The sequence below is a fragment of the Oryctolagus cuniculus genome, chromosome 19, assembly GCF_051225735.1.
Source record: "Oryctolagus cuniculus isolate XC-2025 breed Fujian yellow rabbit chromosome 19, ASM5122573v1, whole genome shotgun sequence".
Lineage (NCBI taxonomy): Eukaryota > Metazoa > Chordata > Mammalia > Lagomorpha > Leporidae > Oryctolagus > Oryctolagus cuniculus.
Genome location: NC_142885.1, coordinates 39,772,989 through 39,793,180, shown reverse-complemented (window position 1 = coordinate 39,793,180; position 20,192 = coordinate 39,772,989). Strand labels below are relative to the sequence as shown.

The 20,192-nt window shown below is 39.1% G+C and overlaps 1 protein-coding gene across 1 annotated transcript; it reads left to right on the top strand.

The window, feature by feature from the left end:
- The first annotated feature begins 18,979 nt into the window (after positions 1-18,979).
- ORYCUNV1R1552 (vomeronasal 1 receptor oryCunV1R1552) lies at positions 18,980-19,930 on the top strand. Its single transcript, NM_001167239.1, has one exon. It carries the CDS (start codon positions 18,980-18,982, stop codon positions 19,928-19,930), a length of 951 nt encoding a protein of 316 aa, NP_001160711.1.
- Positions 19,931-20,192: the final 262 nt, after the last annotated feature.

Sequence of the window (20,192 nt, the reverse complement as noted above, 5' to 3'; positions counted from 1 at the left end):
AACAACAGTTGACTTGTTTTACATATTTATTTGAAAATATAGGGAAAACATCAGGACTTTCTGAACTTCAAATCCTACATGCCTCTCCTAAGGACATATTTATTTATTTATTTATTTTTGACAGGCAGAGTGGACAGTGAGAGAGAGAGAGACAGAGAAAGGTCTTCCTTTTGCCGTTGGTTCACCCCCCAATGGCCGCCGCGGCCGGCACGCTGCGGCCGGCGCACCGCACTGATCCGATGGCAGGAGCCAGGCACTTATCCTGGTCTCCCATGGGGTGCAGGGCCCAAGCACTTGGGCCACCCTCCACTGCACTCCCGGGCCACAGCAGAGAGCTGGCCTGGAAGAGGGGCAACCGGGACAGAATCCGGTGCCCCGACCGGGACTAGAACCCGGTGTGCTGGCGCCAAAGGCAGAGGATTAGCCTATTGAGCCACGGCGCCGGCCCAATAAGTAATTTTGAAATGTATTTAATATACTTATGATCTGGAGAACTGACCTTGCAGTGAGTATACTGCAGTACCATATATGTATACTTGAAACCATAAATAAGGAGGGAATTTTATTTTATTTATTTATGTATTTATTTATTTTTGACAGGCAGAGTTAGTGAGAGAGAGAGAGATACAGAGAGAAAGGTCTTCCTTCCATTGGTTCACCCCCAAAATGACCGCTACAGCCAGTGCGCTCCTCCTGGTCTCCCATGTGGGTGCAGGGCCCAAGCACTTGGGCCATCCAGGAAGGAATTTTAGTCCCTGAACTCTATACTTGTGTACAGTATTCTAAGCTCTCCTTGAAGCACCACTTTCAGTCACTGCATCCCGCCATTTTTTTTTTTTTTTGGACAGGCAGAGTGGACAGTGAGAGAGAGAGACAGAGAAAAAGGTCTTCCTTTACTGTTGGTTCACCCTCCGATGGCAATGTGGCTGGTGCGCTGCGGCAGGCGCACCGCGCTGATCCGAAGCGAGGAGCCAGGTGTTTCTCCTGGTCTCCCATGGGGTGCAGGGCCCAAGGACTTGGGTCATCCTCCACTGCACTCCTGGGCCACAGCGGAGAGCTGGCCTGGAAGAGAGGCAACCGGGACAGAATCCGGCGCCCCGACTGGGACTAGAACCCGGAGTACTGGCGCCACAGGTGGAGGATTAGCCTAGTGAGCTGCAATGCCAGCCTGCATCCCGCCAATTTTAACAAGTCAATTTTCATTATTATTTAGACTCAAATATTTTTGTATTTCTCTCAATACTACTTCTTTGATACCTATACTCTTTAGAATGATGTCTAATTTCCAAGGACTTTGTAGTTTTCCAGCTTTTCCTACTATTGAGCATTAATTCTGTGTTCTGAGAGGAGATTTTTCTATCATGAGTATTCCTTTCACTTTTTAGTGTTTCATGAACCTCATCATAGCCTACATGGGTGAATGTTCTGTGTGAGCTTGATAAGCATGTTTATTTTGCTGTTATTAGGTGATCCATTCTATAAATGTCAATAGATTCTGACTTCAGATTTCCCATGCTGCATTTTCTCCTCTTTTTTTTTTCAGTTTGCTGTTTCTTTTGGAAGTTTCTCCTGACATTTGCTTGAGCTCACTGATTCTTTATTTAATTGTTTTGTATGTGATAATCTAACCATAAAATTAATGCCAAATTGCTGTTTGGTGTTTTGATTTCTAGCATTTCTTTCAAATTCTTAAAATTCCTGTCTCTGTGTTTATTATTTCTTCTTGCACCTTCTCATTTTTTTAAAGATGTATTTATTTATTTTACAGGCAGAGTTACAGAAAGGCAGAGGCAGGGAGAGAGAAAAAGAGAGGTCTTTCATCTGCTGGTTCGTGCTCCAAATGGCTGCCATGGTCGGAGCTGGGTCGATTGAAAGCCAAGGCCCTGGAATTTCTCCCAGATCGCCCACATGGGTGCAGGGGCCCAAGGACTTGGACCATCTTCTACGGCTTTCCTAGGCCATAGTAAAGAGCTGGATTGGAAGTGGAACAGCCAGGATTCGAACCAGTGCCCATATGAGATAATGGCACTGCAGATGGCAGCTTTATTCACTACCCCACAGCACTGGCCCCATGTACACTTTTTCTATTCAGGTATTTACTTTATTAATCACAGTAGTTTTTAACTCCTAGTGTGATAGTTCCATTTCATTGCTATATCTGGGTGAGAGTGTAATGCTTCCTTTCTTAATCAAATGGTCATATTTTTAAATTGTGGTTCCTCTTTGTTTGCTTGTAATTCTTTGCAGAAAGCAAGAAACATATGCTGGACAAATATAAGTTATTTAAATAGGCTGTTTGAGCTTTATATTTATCTGAGTAGAAGTTAGGGTATGTTTGCTGTTTACAGAAGTAGTAGGTAGGTGGAGGGCAAACTGTCCTCTGGGGTCCCTGCTCTTGACTCCCCATTATTTGATGGGTTCTCTGGATATCCTTTAGCTCATAATGCTTGATACGCAGGGTCTTCAGCTGATTGTCACAGCTACCCTGGGTCAGCTCTGTTGTGATGGTGATAAGGTGTGGAGGATAAAGTGTCCCATGGTCCTAGGTTTACTTCTCAATCTTTTAGTTGTTGTGCTTTTCTCTCGTAGTGAGAAAGAGGAGAGAGAGGTCATGTCACTATTTCCCTTCACAAAGGTCATGTAGTCTCTGGTAAAATCCCAATTTCCCTGATAAACATAGATGCACAAATCCTCAATAAAATTCTGGCCAATAGAATGCAACAACACGTCAGAAAGTATCCATCCAGGGATTTATCCCTGGTATGCAGAGATGGTTCGACATTCACAAATCAATCAATGTGGTATACCACATTAACAGAATGCAGAAGAAAAAACATATAATTATGTAAGAGATGCAGAAAAAGCTTTTGATAAAATACAACACACTTTTATGATGAAAACTCTAAGCAAACTGGGTATAGAAGGAACATTCCTCAATTCAATCAAGGCAATTTATGAAAAATTCACGACCAGCATCCTATTGAATGGAGAAAAGTTGGAAGCATTTCCACTGAGATCTGGTAATGCCAGACAGGGATGCCCACTCTCACCATTGCTATTCAATATATTACTGGAAGTTTTAGCCAGAGCCATTAGGCAAGAAAAAGAAATTAAAGGGATACAAATTGGGAAGGAAGAACTCAAACTATCCCTCTTTGCAGATGATATGATTATTTAGGGGTCCAAAGAACTCTACTAAGAGACTATTGGAACTCATAGAAGAGCTTGGCAAAGTAGCAGGATATAAAATCAATGCACAAAAATCAACAGCCTTTGTATACACAGGCAATGCCATGGCTGAGAAAGAACTTCTAAGATCAATTCCTTTCACAACAGCTACAAAAACAATGAATGAAATACCTTGGAATAAACTTAAGCAAGGATGACAAAGATCTCTAAAATGAGAATCACAAAATTTTAAAGGAAGAGATAGAAGAAGATACTAAAAGAAAGAAAAAATATTCAATGTTCATTGATTGGAAGAATCAATACCATCAAAATGTCCATTCTCCCAAAAGCAACTTATAGATTCCATGAGATACCAATCAAAATGCCAAAGACATTCTATTCAGAACCTGAATAAAAGATGCTGAAATTCATATGGAGACACAGAAGACCTTGAATAGCTAAATCACTCTTGTACAACAAAAACAAAGTGGAGACATCACAATACCAGATTTCAAGACATACAAAAGGGCAGTTATTATCAAAATAGCATAGTATTGGTACAGAAACAGATAGATAAACCAATGGAACAGAATAGAAACACCAGAAATCAATCCAAACATCTATAGCCAACTTATATTTGATCAAGGATCTAAAACCAACTCCAGGAGCAAGGACAGTCTATTCAATAAATGGTGCTGGCAAAACTGGATTTCCACATGCGGAAGCATGAAGCAAGACCCCTACCTTACACCTTACACAAAAGTCCACTATACATGGATTAAAGATCTAAATCCATGACCCAACACCATCAAATTATTAGCGAACATTGGAGAAAGTCTGGAAGATATAGGCACAGGCACAGACCCCAGAAGCACAGGCAGTCAAAGCCAAAATTAACATTTGGGATTGCATCAAATTGAGAAGTTTCTGTACTGCAAAAGAAACAGTCAGGAAAGTGAAGAGGCAACCAACAGAATGGGAAAAAATATTTGCAAACTATGTAACTGATAAAGGATTAATAACCAGAATCTACAAAGAGATCAAGAAACTCCACAAAAGCAAAACAAACAACCCACTTAAGAGATGGGCCAAGGACCTCAATAGACATTTTTCAAAAGAGGAAATCCCAATGGCCAACAGATACATGAAAAAATGTTCAGGATCACTAGCCATCAGGGAAATGCAAATCAAAACCACAATGAGGTTTCACCTCACCCCGGTTAGAATGGCTCATATACAGAAATCAACTAACAACAGATGCTGGTGAGGAAGTAGGGAAAAAGGGACGCTAACCCACTGTTGGTGGGAATGCAAACTGGTTAAGCCACTATGGAAGTCAGTCTGGAGATTCCTCAGAAACCTGAATATAACCCTACCATACAACCCAGCCATATCACTCCTTGGAATTCACCCAAAGGAAATTAAATTGCAAATAAAAAGCTATCTAAAACTCAATATTTATTTCAGCTCAATTCACAATAGCTAAGACATGGAATCAACCTAAATGCCCATCAACAGAAGACTGGATAAAGAAATTATGGGATATGTACTCCATAGAACACTATACAGCAGTAAAAAATGAAACCCGGTCATTTGCAACAAAATGGAGAAATCTGGAAAACATGCTGAGTGAAATAAGCCAGTTCCAAAGGGATGAATATCATATGTTCTTCCTTATCTGTGACAACTGAGTACCTAAATTAAACCTGTAGAAGAGAAATGGACACAATGAGAAACAATGACTTGATCAGCCCTTGTCCTGATTGTTGAGGAACAACTTAGTATTTTATTCCTTTTAGTATTTTTTGTTCTACTTAATATCATTGGTTGAACTCTTTAATTAACACACAATTATACTGAAGCATTTAAAATTAACTGAAAAGTGATTCCTGCTAAAAGTATGAGTGGGAATTAGAGAGGGAGGAGAAGTACAATATAGAACATGCTCACTCGTAGTTACCCCTAATGAATCAAAAACATGCCAGCGTAATCACCTTAATCCCTAAGCCAGAGAAAGATGCAGCACTGAAAGAAAATTACAGACCAATATCCCTGATGAACATAGATGCAAAAACCCTCAATAAAATTCTGGCCAATAGAATACAACAACACATCAGGAAAATCATCCACCCAGACCAAGTGGGATTCATCCCTGGTATGCAGGGATGGTTCAACATTCGCAAATCAATCAATGTGATTCACCACATTAACAGACTGCAGAAGAAAAACCATATGGTTATCTCAATTGATGCAGAGAAAGCGTTTGATAAAATTCAACACCCTTTCATGATGAAAACTCTAAGCAAATTGGGTATAGAAGGAACATTCCTCAATATAATCAAAGCAATTTATAAAAAACTCACAGCCAGCATCCTATTGAATGGGGAAAAGTTGGAAGCATTTCCACTGAAATCTGGTACCAGACAGGGATGCCCACTCTCACCACTGCTCTTTAACATAGTTCTGGAAGTTTTAGCCAGAGCCATCAGACAAGAAAAAGAAATCAAAGGAATACAAATCAAGAAGGAAGAAGTCAAACTATCCCTCTTTGCAGACGATATGATTCTGTACTTAGAGGATCCAAAGAACTCTACTAAGAGACTATTGGAACTCATAGAGGAGTTTGGCAAAGTGGCAGGATATAAAATCAATGCACAAAAATCAACAGCCTTTGTATACACAAGCAATGCCATGACTGAGAAAGAACTTCTAAGATCAATCCCATTCACAAAAGCTACAAAAACAATCAAATACCTAGGAATAAACTTAACCAAGGACGTTAAAGATCTCTACGATGAAAATTACAAAACCTTAAAGAAAGAAATAGAAGAGGATATCAAAAAATGGAAAAATCTTCCATACTCATGGATTGGAAGAATCAACATCATCAAAATGTCCATTCTCCCAAAAGCAATTTATAGATTCAATGCAATCCCAATCAAGATACCAAAGACATTCTTCGCAGATCTAGAAAAAATGATGCTGAAATTCATATGGAGGCACAGAAGACCTCGAATAGCTAAAGCAATTTTGTACAACAAAAACAAAGCCGGAGGCATCACAATACCAGATTTCAGGACATAGTACAGGGCAGTTGTAATCAAAACAGCATGGTACTGGTACAGAAACAGATAGATAAACCAATGGAACAGAATTGAAACACCAGAAATCAATCCAAACATCTACAGCCAAGGATCAAGGATCTAAAACTAATTCCTGGAGCAAGGACAGTCTATTCAATAAATGGTGCTGGGAAAACTGGATTTCCACGTGCAGAAGCATGAAGCAAGACCCCTACCTTACACCTTACACAAAAATCCACTCAACGTGGATTAAAGACCTAAATCTACGTCCTGACACCATTAAGTTATTAGAGAACATTGGAGAAACCCTTCAAGATATTGGCACAGGCAAAGAATTTCTGGAAAAGACCCGGGAGGCACAGGCAGTCAAAGCCAAAATCAACTATTGGGATTGCATCAAATTGAGAAGTTTCTGTACTGCAAAAGAAACAGTCAGGAGAGTGAAGAGACAACCGACAGAACGGGAAAAAATATTTGCAAACTATGCAACAGATAAAGGGTTAATAACCAGAATCTACAAAGAGATCAAGAAACTCCACAAAAACAAAACCAACAACCCACTTAAGAGATGGGCCAAGGACTTCAATAGACATTTTTCAAAAGAGGAAATCCAAATGGCCAACAGGCACATGAAAAAATGTTCAAGGTCACTAGCAATCAGGGAAATGCAAATCAAAACCACAATGAGGTTTCACCTCACCCCGGTTAGAATGGCTCACATACAGAAATCTACCAACAACAGATGCTGGCGAGGATGTGGGGAAAAAGGGACACTAACCCACTGTTGGTGGGAATGCAAACTGGTCAAGCCACTATGGAAATCAGTCTGGAGATTCCTCAGAAACCTGAATATAACCCTACCATTCGACCCAGCCATCCCACTCCTTGGAATTTACCCAAAGGAATTTAAATTGATAAAGAAAAAAGCGGTCTGCAGCCTAATGTTTATTGCAGCACAATTCACAATAGCCAAGACCTGGAACCAACCTAAATGCCCATCAACGGTAGACTGGATAAAGAAATTATGGGATATGTACTCTTTAGAATACTATACCGCAGTAAGAAACAACGAAATCCAGTCATTTGCAACAAAATGGAGGAATCTGGAACACATCATGCTGAGTGAAGTAAGCCAGTCCCAAAGGGACAAATACCATATGTTCTCCCTGATCGGTGACAACTGACTGAACACCAAAAAGGAAACCTGTTGAAGTGAAATGGACATTATGAGAAACGGTGACTTGATCAGCACAGCCCTGACTGTTAATGAACAACTTAATACATTATCCCTCTTAGTAGTTTTTTTGTCTGTTCTACTTAATATGACTGGTTTAATTCTGAAATTAATACACAGTTATTCTTAAGTGTTGAAAATTAACTGAAATGTGATCCCTGTTAAACATAAGAGTGGGGATAAGAGAGGGAAGAGATGTATAATTTGGGGCATGCTCGGGCTGACTTGCCCCAATTGGTAGAGTAGGAAACATACCAGGGGACTCCAATTCAATCCCATCAAGGTGGCATGTGCCAATGCCATCTCACTATTCCAAGTGATCAATTTCAGTTCACAATTGATCATAATGAAAGGACTAAGAGTCAAAGGGAGCACATAAACAAGTCTAGTACCTGCTAACACTAACCGATAGAATAAATAAAGGGGAGAGTGATCCAACATGGGCAGTGTGATACTCAGCAGACTCATAGAATGGCAGATGTCCTAAATAGCACTCTGGCCTCAGAATCAGCCCTAAAGGCACTCGGATCTGGCTGAAAAGCCCATGAGAGTATTTCAGGCATGGAAAGCCAAGACACTCTGGCAAAAGATCTCTGTGAGTGAGATCCCAGTGGAAAGAACAGGTCTTCAAAGAGGGAGGTGCCTTTCTCTGAAGGGAGGAGAGAACCTCCACTTTGACTATGACCGTGTCTAAACAAGATAAGAGTCGGAGAACTCAAGGGGCTTCCATAGCCTTGGAAACTCATGACTGGTGCATAGGGAGATTACTGATGCCATAAACAGGAGTGTCAATTTGTAAAGTCAACAACAGGAGTCACTGTGCACTTACTCCTCATGTAGGATCTCTGTCCTTAATGTGCTGTACACTGAGGCTTAATGCTATAATGAGTACTCAAACAGTATATTTCACTTTGTGTTTCTATGGGGGTGCAAACGATTGAAATCTTTACTTAATGTACACTAAACTGATCTTCTGTCAAAAAAAAAAAAAAAAAGAAATTATCAACTCCCAACTTGACTCTCACTGGGATTAAACATGACAATAGGTCTGATCTGATTTCATCATCATTTAAAAAAAATCATCTATTATTTTTCACTTTATGTTTCTGTGTGGGAGCAAACTGTTGAAATCCTTACTTAAGGTATACTAAGCTGATCTTCTGTATATTAAGATAATTGAAAATGAATCTTGATGTGAATGGAAGGGGAGAGGGAGTGGGAAAGGGGAGGGTTGTGGGTGGGAGGGACGGTATGGGGGGGGAAGCCATTGTAACCCATGAGTCGTACTTTGGAAATTTATATTCATTAAATAAAAGATAAAAAAAAAAACATGCCAGCGTATTCCAATTCAATCCCATCAAGATGGAATGTACCAATGCCATCTTACTAGTTAAAGTGATCAGTTTATATTGCAGCTCAATTCACAATAGCTAAGACATGGAATCAACCTAAATGCCCATCAGCAGAAGACTGGATAAAGAAATTATGGGATATGTACTCCATAGAACACTATATAGCAGTAAAAAAAAAAAAAAAAAAAGAAAGAAATCCGGTCATTTGCAACAAAATGGAGGAATCTGGAAAACATCATGCTGAGTGAAATAAGCCTGTCCCAAAGGAACAAGTATCATATGTTCTCTCTGATCAGTGACAACTAACCGAGCACCTAAAGGGAAACCTGTAGAAGTGAAATGGGTAGGCCGGTGCCGTGGCTCAATAGGCTAATCCTCCACCTTGTGGCACCGGCACACCAGGTTCTAGTCCTGGTTGGGGCACCGGATTCTGTCCCGGTTGCCCCTCTTCCAGTCCAGCTCTCTGCTATGGCCCGGGAGTGCAGTGGAGGATGGCCCAAGTCCTTGGGCCCTGCACCCCATGGGAGACCAGGAGAAGCACCTGGCTCCTGGCTTTGGATCAGAGCGATGTGCCGGCCACAGCACACCAGCTGCGGCGCCATTGGAGGGTGAACCAACGGCAAAGGGAGACCTTTCTCTCTGTCTCTCTCTCTCTCTCACTGTCCACTCTGCCTGACCAAAAAAAAAAAAAAGTGAAATGGGCACTATGAGAAACAATGACTTGATCAGCCCTTATCCTGACTGTTGAGGAACAACTTACTACTTTATTCTTTTTAGTATTTTTTGTTTTACTTAATACCATTAGTTGAACTCTTTAGTTAATACACAATTATTCTTACATGTTTAAATTTAACTGAAAAGTGATCCTCATTAAATATAAAAGTGGGAATAAGAGAGAAATGAGATGTACAGTTCGTCACATACTCAATCGGACTTACCCCTAATGGTAGAGTTTGAAACGTGCCAGGGGATTCCAATTCAATCCCATCAAGGTGGCATATACCAATGCCATCTAACTAGTTAAAGTGATCAGTTTAAGTTCATAATTGATCATAATGATAGGATTAAGTGTCAAAGGGATCACATAAACAAGACTAGAGTCTTATAATACTAACTGATAGAATTAAAAAGGAGAGAAAAATACAACATGGGAAATGGGATACACAGCAGACTCACAGAATGGCAGATGTCCTAAACAGCACTCTGGCCTCAGAATCAACCCTTAAGGCATTCAGATCTGGCTAAAAAGCCCATGAGAGTATTTCAGGCATGGGAAGCTAAGACACTGTGACAAAAAAATGACCTAAGTGAAAGATCTCTGTGAGTGAGATCCCAGTGGAAAGTATGGGCCATCAAAGAAGGAGGTACCTTTCTCTGAAGGGAGGAGAGAACTTCCACTTTGACTATGGCCTTGTCTAAATGAGATCAGAGTTTGTGAACTCAAGAGGCTTGCATAGCCTTGACAGCTCATGACAACAGCCTCGGGTGATTACTGACGTCATAAATAAGAGTGCCAATTGTTAATTCAACAACAGAAGTCACTGTTCACCTACTCCCCATGTAGGATCTCTGTTCTTAATGTGTTGTACTTTGCAAATTAACTGTAAAACTATTACTCAAATAGTACTCTATACTTTGTGTGTCTGTGTGGGTGCAAACTGTTGAAATATTTACTTAGTATATACTAAGTTGATCTTCTGTATATAAAGATAATTAAAATGAAATTAATGAAGAATGGGATGGGAGAGGGAGTAGGAGATGGGATGGTTTCCAGGTGGGAGGGTGTTTATGGGGGGAAACCGCTACAATCCAAAAGTTGTGCTTTCAAAATTTATATTTATTAAATAAAAGTTTTCTAAATAAAGAAAGAACATCACAAATATCCTCACAAATTCTGACTAATATAGTAGGAAAGAAATCCTTTAAAAATTTTCAAATTTTACTGTTGTCTAACTATACTGTTTAGAATTCCTTCCCAATTCTTTCTGAACAGCCATCGCCTGTATTTTCTCCACCCCTCCCTGATCTTACAATAGTGCATCTGACAAGGAAGTGTGGCCAATTTGTTTGCCCTCTCTTCATACTGGAGCATCTACATCAGTGTTCTGACTCATTCCAGGTGGTCTCTCAAATATGTAGACAAATAACCAGACTCAATAGGTACTCTTATTCAGTTTTTAGGTAGAGTTGGTCCTGTTCGGAGGATATTTTTTTTGACAGGCAGAGTGGACAGTGAGAGAGAGAGAGAGAGACAGAGAGAAAGGTCTCCCTTTGCCGTTGGTTCACCCTCCAATGGTCGCCACGGCAGGCGCGCTGCGGACGGCACACCGCACTGATCCATTGGCAGGAGCCAGGTGCTTCTCCTGGTCTCCCATGGGGTGCAGGGCCCAAGGACTTGGGCCATCCTCTACTGCACTCCCTGGCCACAGCAGAGAGCTGGCCTGGAAGAGGGGCAACCGGGACAGATCCTGTTCCCCCGACCGGGACTACAACCTGGTGTGCTGGCGCCGCAAGGCAGAGGATTAGCCTAGTGAGCTGTGGATCCGGCCTTGGAGGAGATTGTTGATGTCACCTTTGTTGCCTTGAAAGCAGGTCCCTTCCCTGATGTTCTTAATTTTTTGAAAACTTGATGCTGTTTTAGCTGAAAAATTAGCAAGACTATTAACCAAGTTGAACGGAGCTCTTTAAGAAACTGAAAAGCCTTTAATCCATGTTGAGTGAATTTTTGTGTAAGGTGAAAGATAGGGGTCTTGCTTCATGATTCTGCACGGGGAAATCCAGTTTTCCCAGCACCATTTATTGAATAGACTGTCCTTACTCCAGGGATTGTTTTTGTATCCTTGATCAAATAAGAGTTGGCTGTAGATGTTTGGATTGATTTCTGGTATTTCTATTCTGTTCCATTGGTCTATCCATCTGTTTCTGTACCAGTACCATATGTTTTGATAACAACTGCCCTGTAGTATGTCCTGAAATCTGGTATTGTGATGCCTCCGGCTTTGTTTTTGTTGTACAAGATTGCTTTAGCTATTCGAGGTCTCTCGTGTGTCCATATGACTTTCAGCATCATTTTTCCAGATCTGAGAAGAAGGTCTTCGGTATCTTGATTGGTATCACACTGAATCTGTAAGTTGCTTTTAGGAGAATAGACATTTTGATGATATTGATTCTTCCAATCCATGAGCATGGAAGATTTTTCCATTTTTTGGTATCCTCTTCTATTTCTTTCTTTAAGGTTTTGTAATTTTCATCGTAGAGATCTTTAACATCCTTGGTTAAGGTTATTCCAAGGTATTTGATTGTTTTTGTAGCTATTGTGAATGGGATGGACCTTAGAAGTTCTTCCTCAGCCATGGCATTGCCTGTGTATACAAAGGCTGTTGATTTTTGTGCATTGATTTTATATCCTGCTACTTTGCCAAGCTCTCCTATGAGTTCCAATAGTCTCTTAGTAGAGTTCTTTGGGTCCCCTAAGTAAAGAATCATATCATCTGCAAAGAGGGATAGTTTGACTTCTTCCTTCCCAATTTGTATCCCTTTAATTTCTTTTTCTTGCCTAATGGCTCTGGCTAGAACTTCCAGAACTATATTGAATAGCAGTGGTGAGAGTGGACATCCCTGCCTGGTACCAGATCTCAGTGGAAATGCTTCCAACTTTTCCCCATTCAATAGGATATTGGCCGTGGGTTTTTCATAGATTGCTTTGATTGTATTAAGGAATGTTCCTTCCAAACCCAGTTTGCTTAGAGTTTTCATCATGAAAGGGTGTTATATTTTATCAAATGTTTTCTCTGCGTCTATTGAGATAATCATATGGTTTTTCTTCTGCAGTCTGTTAATGTGGTGTATCACATTGATTGATTTCCGAATGTTGAACCCTCCCTGCATAACAGGGATAAATCCCACTTGGTCTGGATAGATGATCTTTCTGATGTGTTGTTGCATTCTATTGGCCAGAATTTTATTGAGGATTTCAGACCCATAGAATGGCAGATGTCCTAAACAGCACTCTGGCCTCAGAATCAGCCCTTAAGGCATGCGAATCTGGCTGAAAAGCCCATGAGAGTATTACAGGCATGGAAAGCCAAAACACTCTGGCAAAAAAAAAAATACTTCATGAAAGATCTCCGTGAGTGAGATCCCAGTGAAAAGAACAGGTCATCAAAGAAGGAGGTACCTTTCTCTGAAGGGAGGAGAGAACTTCCACTTTGACTACAACCTTGTCTAAATATGATCAGAATTGGTGAACTCAAAAGGCTTCCATAGCCTTGCCAACTCATGACAAGAGCCTAGGGTGATTACTGATACCACAAACAAGAGTGTCAATTTGTTAAGTCAACAACAGGAGTCACTGTGCACTTACTCCTCATGTAGGATCTCTGTCCTTAATGTGCTGTACATTGTGATTTAATGCTATAACTAGTACCCAAACAGTATTTTTTACTTTGTGTTTCTATGTGGGTGCAAGCTGTTGAAATCTTTATTTAATATATGCTAAACTGATCTTCTGTATATAAAGAGAATTGAAAATGAATCTTGATGTGAATGGAAGGGGGGAGGGAGAGGGAAAGGGGAGGGTTGCGGGTGGGAGGGAAGTTATGGGGGGGAAGCCATTGTAATCCATAAACTGTACTTTGGAAATTTATATTCATTAAATAAAAGTTAAAAAAAGAAACTGAAAAGCAGTTGCAAACTACGTTGGATAATTGTGACTTTCAGTTTTCTATGAGTTGAATTTTTGTGCTCTTTTCCCTGTGTACATGGTGGTTCTATTTTTCTCCAATAAAACTTTTATTTTAAACAATTTTTCAAATTTATACACACACACACACATATATATATATTCTGTTTTTGTCATATACTACATGTTGTCACACACATACATTGTGGAATGACTTAGTATATCCTATTACCAAATGTTAGGATTTTTCAATGGGTTTAAAGCTATAAGTATGCAAAATGAATAAATTATAGAAATTGTTCTACAACATTTTGTAAGTTAATTGTGCACTGTACACTTAAATATCTTTAAGAAAAGTTGTCATGGTAAATGTTTTCACCAGCCAAAAGAAAGAAAAAATCATATGAATCCCTATTTCACAAAACATGAGATACCTTAATACAGAATCTAGAAAACTTTAAGAATTAAATACAGGGATATAGCTGCATAAACACAGATTTGATAGATATGAGACAAAAGTATAGGAATCAAGGTAAAATGTGTGAGTCAGTATAACTCATGTGACCAATGTATCAAAAAATCCTAAGAGTGTGGGAGACTGGGAACCCACAAAGTTCAGATCAGCATAATGCTCTAGAGAAGGACAGGGTGTATGCAGACTCTCCATGCTGCTGGAACTGGGACTGGGAATGTCCTGTGCCCCAGGAAAATAAGTCTGGGAGAAATGGGTGAAACAGAGCTTGCATTCTGCTCCCCATGTGATTAGACCTGGCTTGTCTCTCTGCACTCTGTTGGACAGAACAATAGTAAATGTTATCCTTGTTCCCATAAAGGCACTAAATTGTCTAGCTGTGATTTTATGAGAGCTGTGGGACACATGAGAAAGCCACTGGAGTCTTCTGAACAAGCCAGAAAACAATGGCAGTTCTGCTGTGGTACTGGCTCATTTTGAAGCTAGAGATGTTGCAGGATTGCTGTGTTGTTGACAAGGACTGTAACCATACAGTCCTCACAGGAGAATGTAGGCTGGGAAAGTGCATTCACACCTGGGGAAGTTTGAACTCCAGCTGTTCTTGCCCTGTGCTTTTCCACTTTCCCTGTATCAAATCCCATGCCCAGAGCTTGTCCTGTTTCGTAGGTGACATGTAATTGTCGGTCTGAAAGGAGATGAGCTCATAGCATATTTCCTTATAACCCCATGGGGGAGGTTCATCTCACCTTCGTAGGCTCCCTGCAGAGACTCAGCTGGGTGAGTGTGTGTTTTTCAGCTCCAACAGAGGCCATGAGTGCTCCATGGGCAAGGCAGTTCTTATATGTTGCAGGATGATCTCAGTGACAACTGAGGAAAATCCTGTTTTCATAATCTCAGCCTTGCATGGTAGAGAATCACAAGTGAAATTAGTAGATTTTGCAGATGCAAAAATCAATTTTATAAATCTTATGAAGCTACAATTCATATATTCAAGAGAGAACATTTATAATGATAGGATTCTGGGTTTAAATTAGAACTGTGTTTGTTTTTATCCTATTTCAATATTTTTCTCACTTTCCCTTACTATGTACACAATGAGAGATTTTGTTTTGAAAACATCATCTGTTGTAATTTAGAATGCTTTACTTTTGCTTTCAGTTCTTTGAAATTTTATGATAAATTATTTTAAACCTTTTGAAACATTTATAATAGTAACATAAAATGTTATGTTTCTACCCCTGAAACTAATTGAATATTAGCATGTTAACACTGACTAACTTTGTGATCAGGGAAAAAATAAGTATAAATTTCAAGAACTTAGCTCTTCTTATTGGGAAAAAAGCCTCTATTCTTATTACCTTTGGTGTTTAAAGTTCTAATTTTTTGGTTTAATATTTAAAACATATTTTTAAATGGTCAGCTAACTTCGATAACATTACTGAATCATAGTTAATTTAATGATAATCCCACTGCCTATTTGCCTTCAAGTGCCAAACAGCAAAGTATACATAGTGTCAATTTCTTTTTTTTTCATATTTTTGTGTCTCACATAGCGTTTATTTTTTATTTTTTCACTTTTATTTAATGAATATAAATTTCCAAAGTACAGTTTATGGATTACAATGGCTCCCCCACCCCATAACTTCGCTCCCACCCACAAACCTCCCCTTTCCCGCTCCCTCTCCCATTCCATTCACATCAATATTTATTTTCAATTCTCTTTATATACAGAAGATCAGTTTAGCATATATTAAATAAAGATTTCAACAGTTTGCACCCACACAGAAACACATAGTGTAAAATACTGTTTGGGTACTAGTTATAGCATTAAATCACAATGTATAGCACATTAAGGACAGAGATCCTACATGAGGAGTAAGTGCACAGTGACTCCTGTTGTTGACTTAACAAATTGACACTCTTGTTTGTGGTATCAGTAATCACCCTAGGCTCTTGTCATGAGTTGGCAAGGCTATGGAAGCCTTTTGAGTTCACCAATTCTGATCATATTTAGACAAGGTCGTAGTCAAAGTGGAAGTTCTCTCCTCCTTCAGAGAAAGGTACCTCCTTTGATGCATAGTGTCAATTTCAAAGGAGAAACATGCTATAGTGATCTGCTATACAGAATGGAGACTCTATTACTGTTCATGTACAATGTATTTCAAAATTGTTAATAAGGTAGATATTAAATATTCTCAGCACTAAGAACTAAAAAATATAGGATGCCAAATAGGCAAATTAACTGATGGAATCATTATTTGATTTAAATTTATATCCTATTGTCTGGTAGCCCATGAACCAATATGCTTATGGTTTATTAGTTAAATAAAATGAAGTAACAGAGTAAAGATATAACCAGTAAATTGTATTCTGAAAAATGAAGCAAAGTAATGATGAGGATTAACCATTTCCTGCTGATGAAAGCAAAATGCCTCAAGAAACTCCAGCTGTAGAAGCTCACTATCTCTCTGTGTAGAAAGAAGAGGTGGTTCAGCTTGTCCCTTCAGCCTCCATGTGTTTCCTGCCACAGAGAGAACAGGTTCTCATTTCCCTTCCAAATTTCCTAATTTAGACTGCTGTTGTGACTCTCATCCTCTCTTGATTATAATGTAGAGGCAGGTTGTGCTAAGATGTGTTTAAGCTTTTCATCTTCTATACAATTTACTAAACTCCTTTGTGCTGTGGATAACCAATCACGGGTTTTACAATACTATCCAAAGAACTTGGTCAATTGATGGAAAATATTTTTGATTTATGTAATTTTATAAAGCACAAGGTACTATTTTGTAGTATAGATTATATAATTACACTAAAGCTAGGCAGTGCACAAAAATATATATAAATAATATCCTTTTGATAGCAGTATTTCTCTGAAATTAATATAAAGATGAGGCTCTTACAAAGTTAGCTTTATCAAAAATGATGAGTTGTCATATCTAAAAATATCCCCTGTGTTTTTCAGAAAGGATTCTTCCTTTCATTGGATTCCACTTTGCTTTGGATCTAGGTCCATAGGTAAGTCATTTGTTTCTAGTATATTTAATGGTGTTATTTGCTCTGCCATAATTCATAACCATGTATGTACTTGGAAGCTCACAATACTGACAGTAATATAAAAATCAGCACAATAACAATGAACTAGGACTCTGTTATGTGTCTTCTCATATTCTTCACAAGCTCTACCCTCAACACCAGCACAGAGTGGTGGTTGCAGATCATGGTAAAGTCTATGACATGCATTCATATTTGTATATTTTTAAAGAAACCAATGGGAATCCATGTTCCTATATACTATAATTAGCATATATTTTACCTGTACTGATTTGTACTCTCTATATCCCTTCTATTTTCTTTCCCCTATTGTTGATAATGCTTCATTCTGAATTCTGTGATTGTTTCCATGTCAAAGTTTGCAAATTCATCAGCAGGGCTTCCAATTAAGTTTCTATTACAGAAAATATTTTTTTAGTAAAAAAGGCAATATGTTTCTATTTGATTGCCAATTGCATCTCAGAAATGGAGTGTGCTGTCTTCCTGCAGGTGAACACTTGCACATGGTGGCAAGCATGAATCATGCTAATACAGATATAATTTAGATTTGGATAAGAAATACTAAAATTATACTATGTGGTTTTTTCTGATAATGTGTATCTTGTACTTGTTTCATGACACAAAAACATTATTAAAGTAATTCAGATATATATTCAGGGAAAAACACATTTTTATCTGTGTTTTACTATTTTTACTAGTATTTAAGAGAAACTCTTAAAATTTGGCCATCACTTGGATTGTTCCTTTATAAGTCAGTATGATTGTGGTGCTTCTCCTGGGTCCAACCTGACAACAAAACCAAGTTTTCTGAGAATGCAGAACGTATTGGTGTCAGCAACAGGTTGTTTGATCCTAGGCAATTCACATAAATCTATACCTCTAGTACATGGAGCTTTTGGTAAAAGCATATCAAATGTATAATCAAATCTATGGGTTCCCCATTATAAACACAGGCACTTCAGTTGGCATTTTGGGATGTTTTCTTAATCATCTATGAATGTCTAAATATGAGCAAATAAAAAAAAAAAACCTTCCAACATATCTGAGTACTTGTATTGATAGGCCTACAGTGGTACAAGTGGCTTTGCAAACAATCACACACTCATTGGTCTCAGGAAGTGGGGAAACGTGGTAATTTGCAGTTTTCTCAGCTTCGTACAACTAAACTTTTGTAACTGCTTGCTATGGGTTAGATGACCCCTCTGAAACTAATGTTCACATTTAATTACTATTTAATTTGTTTTAATAGATGAGATATTTCAGAGTTTATCAAGCCATAAAGGTGCCACCTTCATGAGTGTGATTGGTGCAATTTTAAGAGTGCATATGTATCCCCTTGCTTTACTGCCCCTTCACTTTTTGCCGTGGGAAAAGGCAGCAAGAAGATGCACATCAGATGACAGGCCCTCAAACTTGGACTTCCCAACCTCCAGACTGTAAGAAAATTCATTTCTGTTACCTACAGATTATTCTGTTATAGCAACATTAAATGGACTCAGCAACCCTCAGATTAATTAAATATAATGATTATGTCTACATCCAAGGCCATAGCAAGCTAAAGTAACAGTAAAATTTTAACATTGCAACTATCTTGATTAAGACCTGAAGAGAATGACCTTATCTGTATAAGTGTGTCTAAGAATATTTAAAATGTCCCAGAGTATCCCACAATTAGGAATAAAATGTGATTTTATTGATAAAATTTCAGGTATAACACAAAATAGAGTGTTCATGATTTTTCCTCTTGCTAATTGAAAGAAGCACTTTCCAGTACCCTACCAAATTGAAAAGTTCATATTAGGAATTTCTGGTATGTAAACTAAGAGAAATACAGGAACATTCTGAAAACAGAGAGCTAAAACACAAATTTTTGGTAGGCAGAATAATGCTTGCTGATGATATGAGACCTACTGTATTTGTTTGGTTTTTCAGGCACTCATGTGTTTCACCTCTCTTATTAAGATCAGCACATTTTCTGCTTACAAGGCTGTTAATAAATATATTCTCTGCCAAGCTGGCATTGGAATCTCACCCAACAACTTCCTCCTCTTCCACATCTTCAAAAACTCACAGTATCACAAGCCAAAGGTCACTGACCTGATAACCTGTCACCTGGCCCTTGTCCACATAATGATGCTTCTCACTGTGCTGTTTTTGACGTCTCCAGACTTGTTTGAATCACTGAATTTTTTGAATGATTTCAAGTGTAAAGCTTTGTTCTACATAAGCAGGGTGATGAGGGGCCTCTCCATCTGCACCACCTGCATACTGAGTGTCATACAGGCCATCACCATCAGCCCCAGCACCTCCTGGTTGGCCAACTTTAAATATAAATCCACAAAGTTCATCTTCTATTTATTCTTATTGTTATGGTATCTATGTTTGTCTTCCTGTACTACCGTGATCTTCCACATTGTAGCAAATTCCAATGTGACCCAGACCGATCTGATGATTCTCACTGAACACTGCTCATTTTCCCCAATGAGCCATAGCATCAAGGATTTGATGTTCACAATGACCACATCCAGGGATGTCTTCCTTATCAGTGTCATGCTGCTCTCAAGTGTGTACATGGTGATACTCTTGTCTAGGCATCAGAGGAGGTCCCAGCACCTTCACACCACCAACCTCTCCCCAAGATCTTCCCCCGAGAAAAGAGCTACCCAGACCATCTTGCTGCTGGTGAGTTTCTTTGTGGTCATGTACTGGGTAAACTTCATCATCTCATCCTCCTCAATGATACTGTGGACATATGACTCAGTTATCTTGGGTGTCCAGGGTGTTGTGGTCAATTCCTATGCCACTTTCAGTCCATTGGTGCTTATCAGTTCTAATAAAAGGAATATTAACTTATTGCAGAATTTATCATGGAAAACCTTTCAATTTTAACAGATTGAATAAAAATGGGTTTTTTTGGGTATGAATGTGGTGCAGAAGATGCTGCTTCAGATGCACATCCCATCATAGTCCTGAGTTTCAATACCATCACTGCTCTGGTCCAGCATTCTCCTAATGCACATCCTGGAAGACAGCAGGTGTTCACTTAAGTACTTCAGTTCCTGCCACCCACATGGAAGTGAGAGTTGAAGATCTAGACTTTTGGGTTTGACCTGCCCTACCCTATTGCAGGCCTTTGGAGATGGAACCAGCT

What these genes read in the sequence shown, in the direction of transcription:
- ORYCUNV1R1552 (NM_001167239.1), top strand. Translation starts at nt 18,980, where the DNA reads ATGTGTTTCACCTCTCTTATTAAGATCAGCACATTTTCTGCTTACAAG.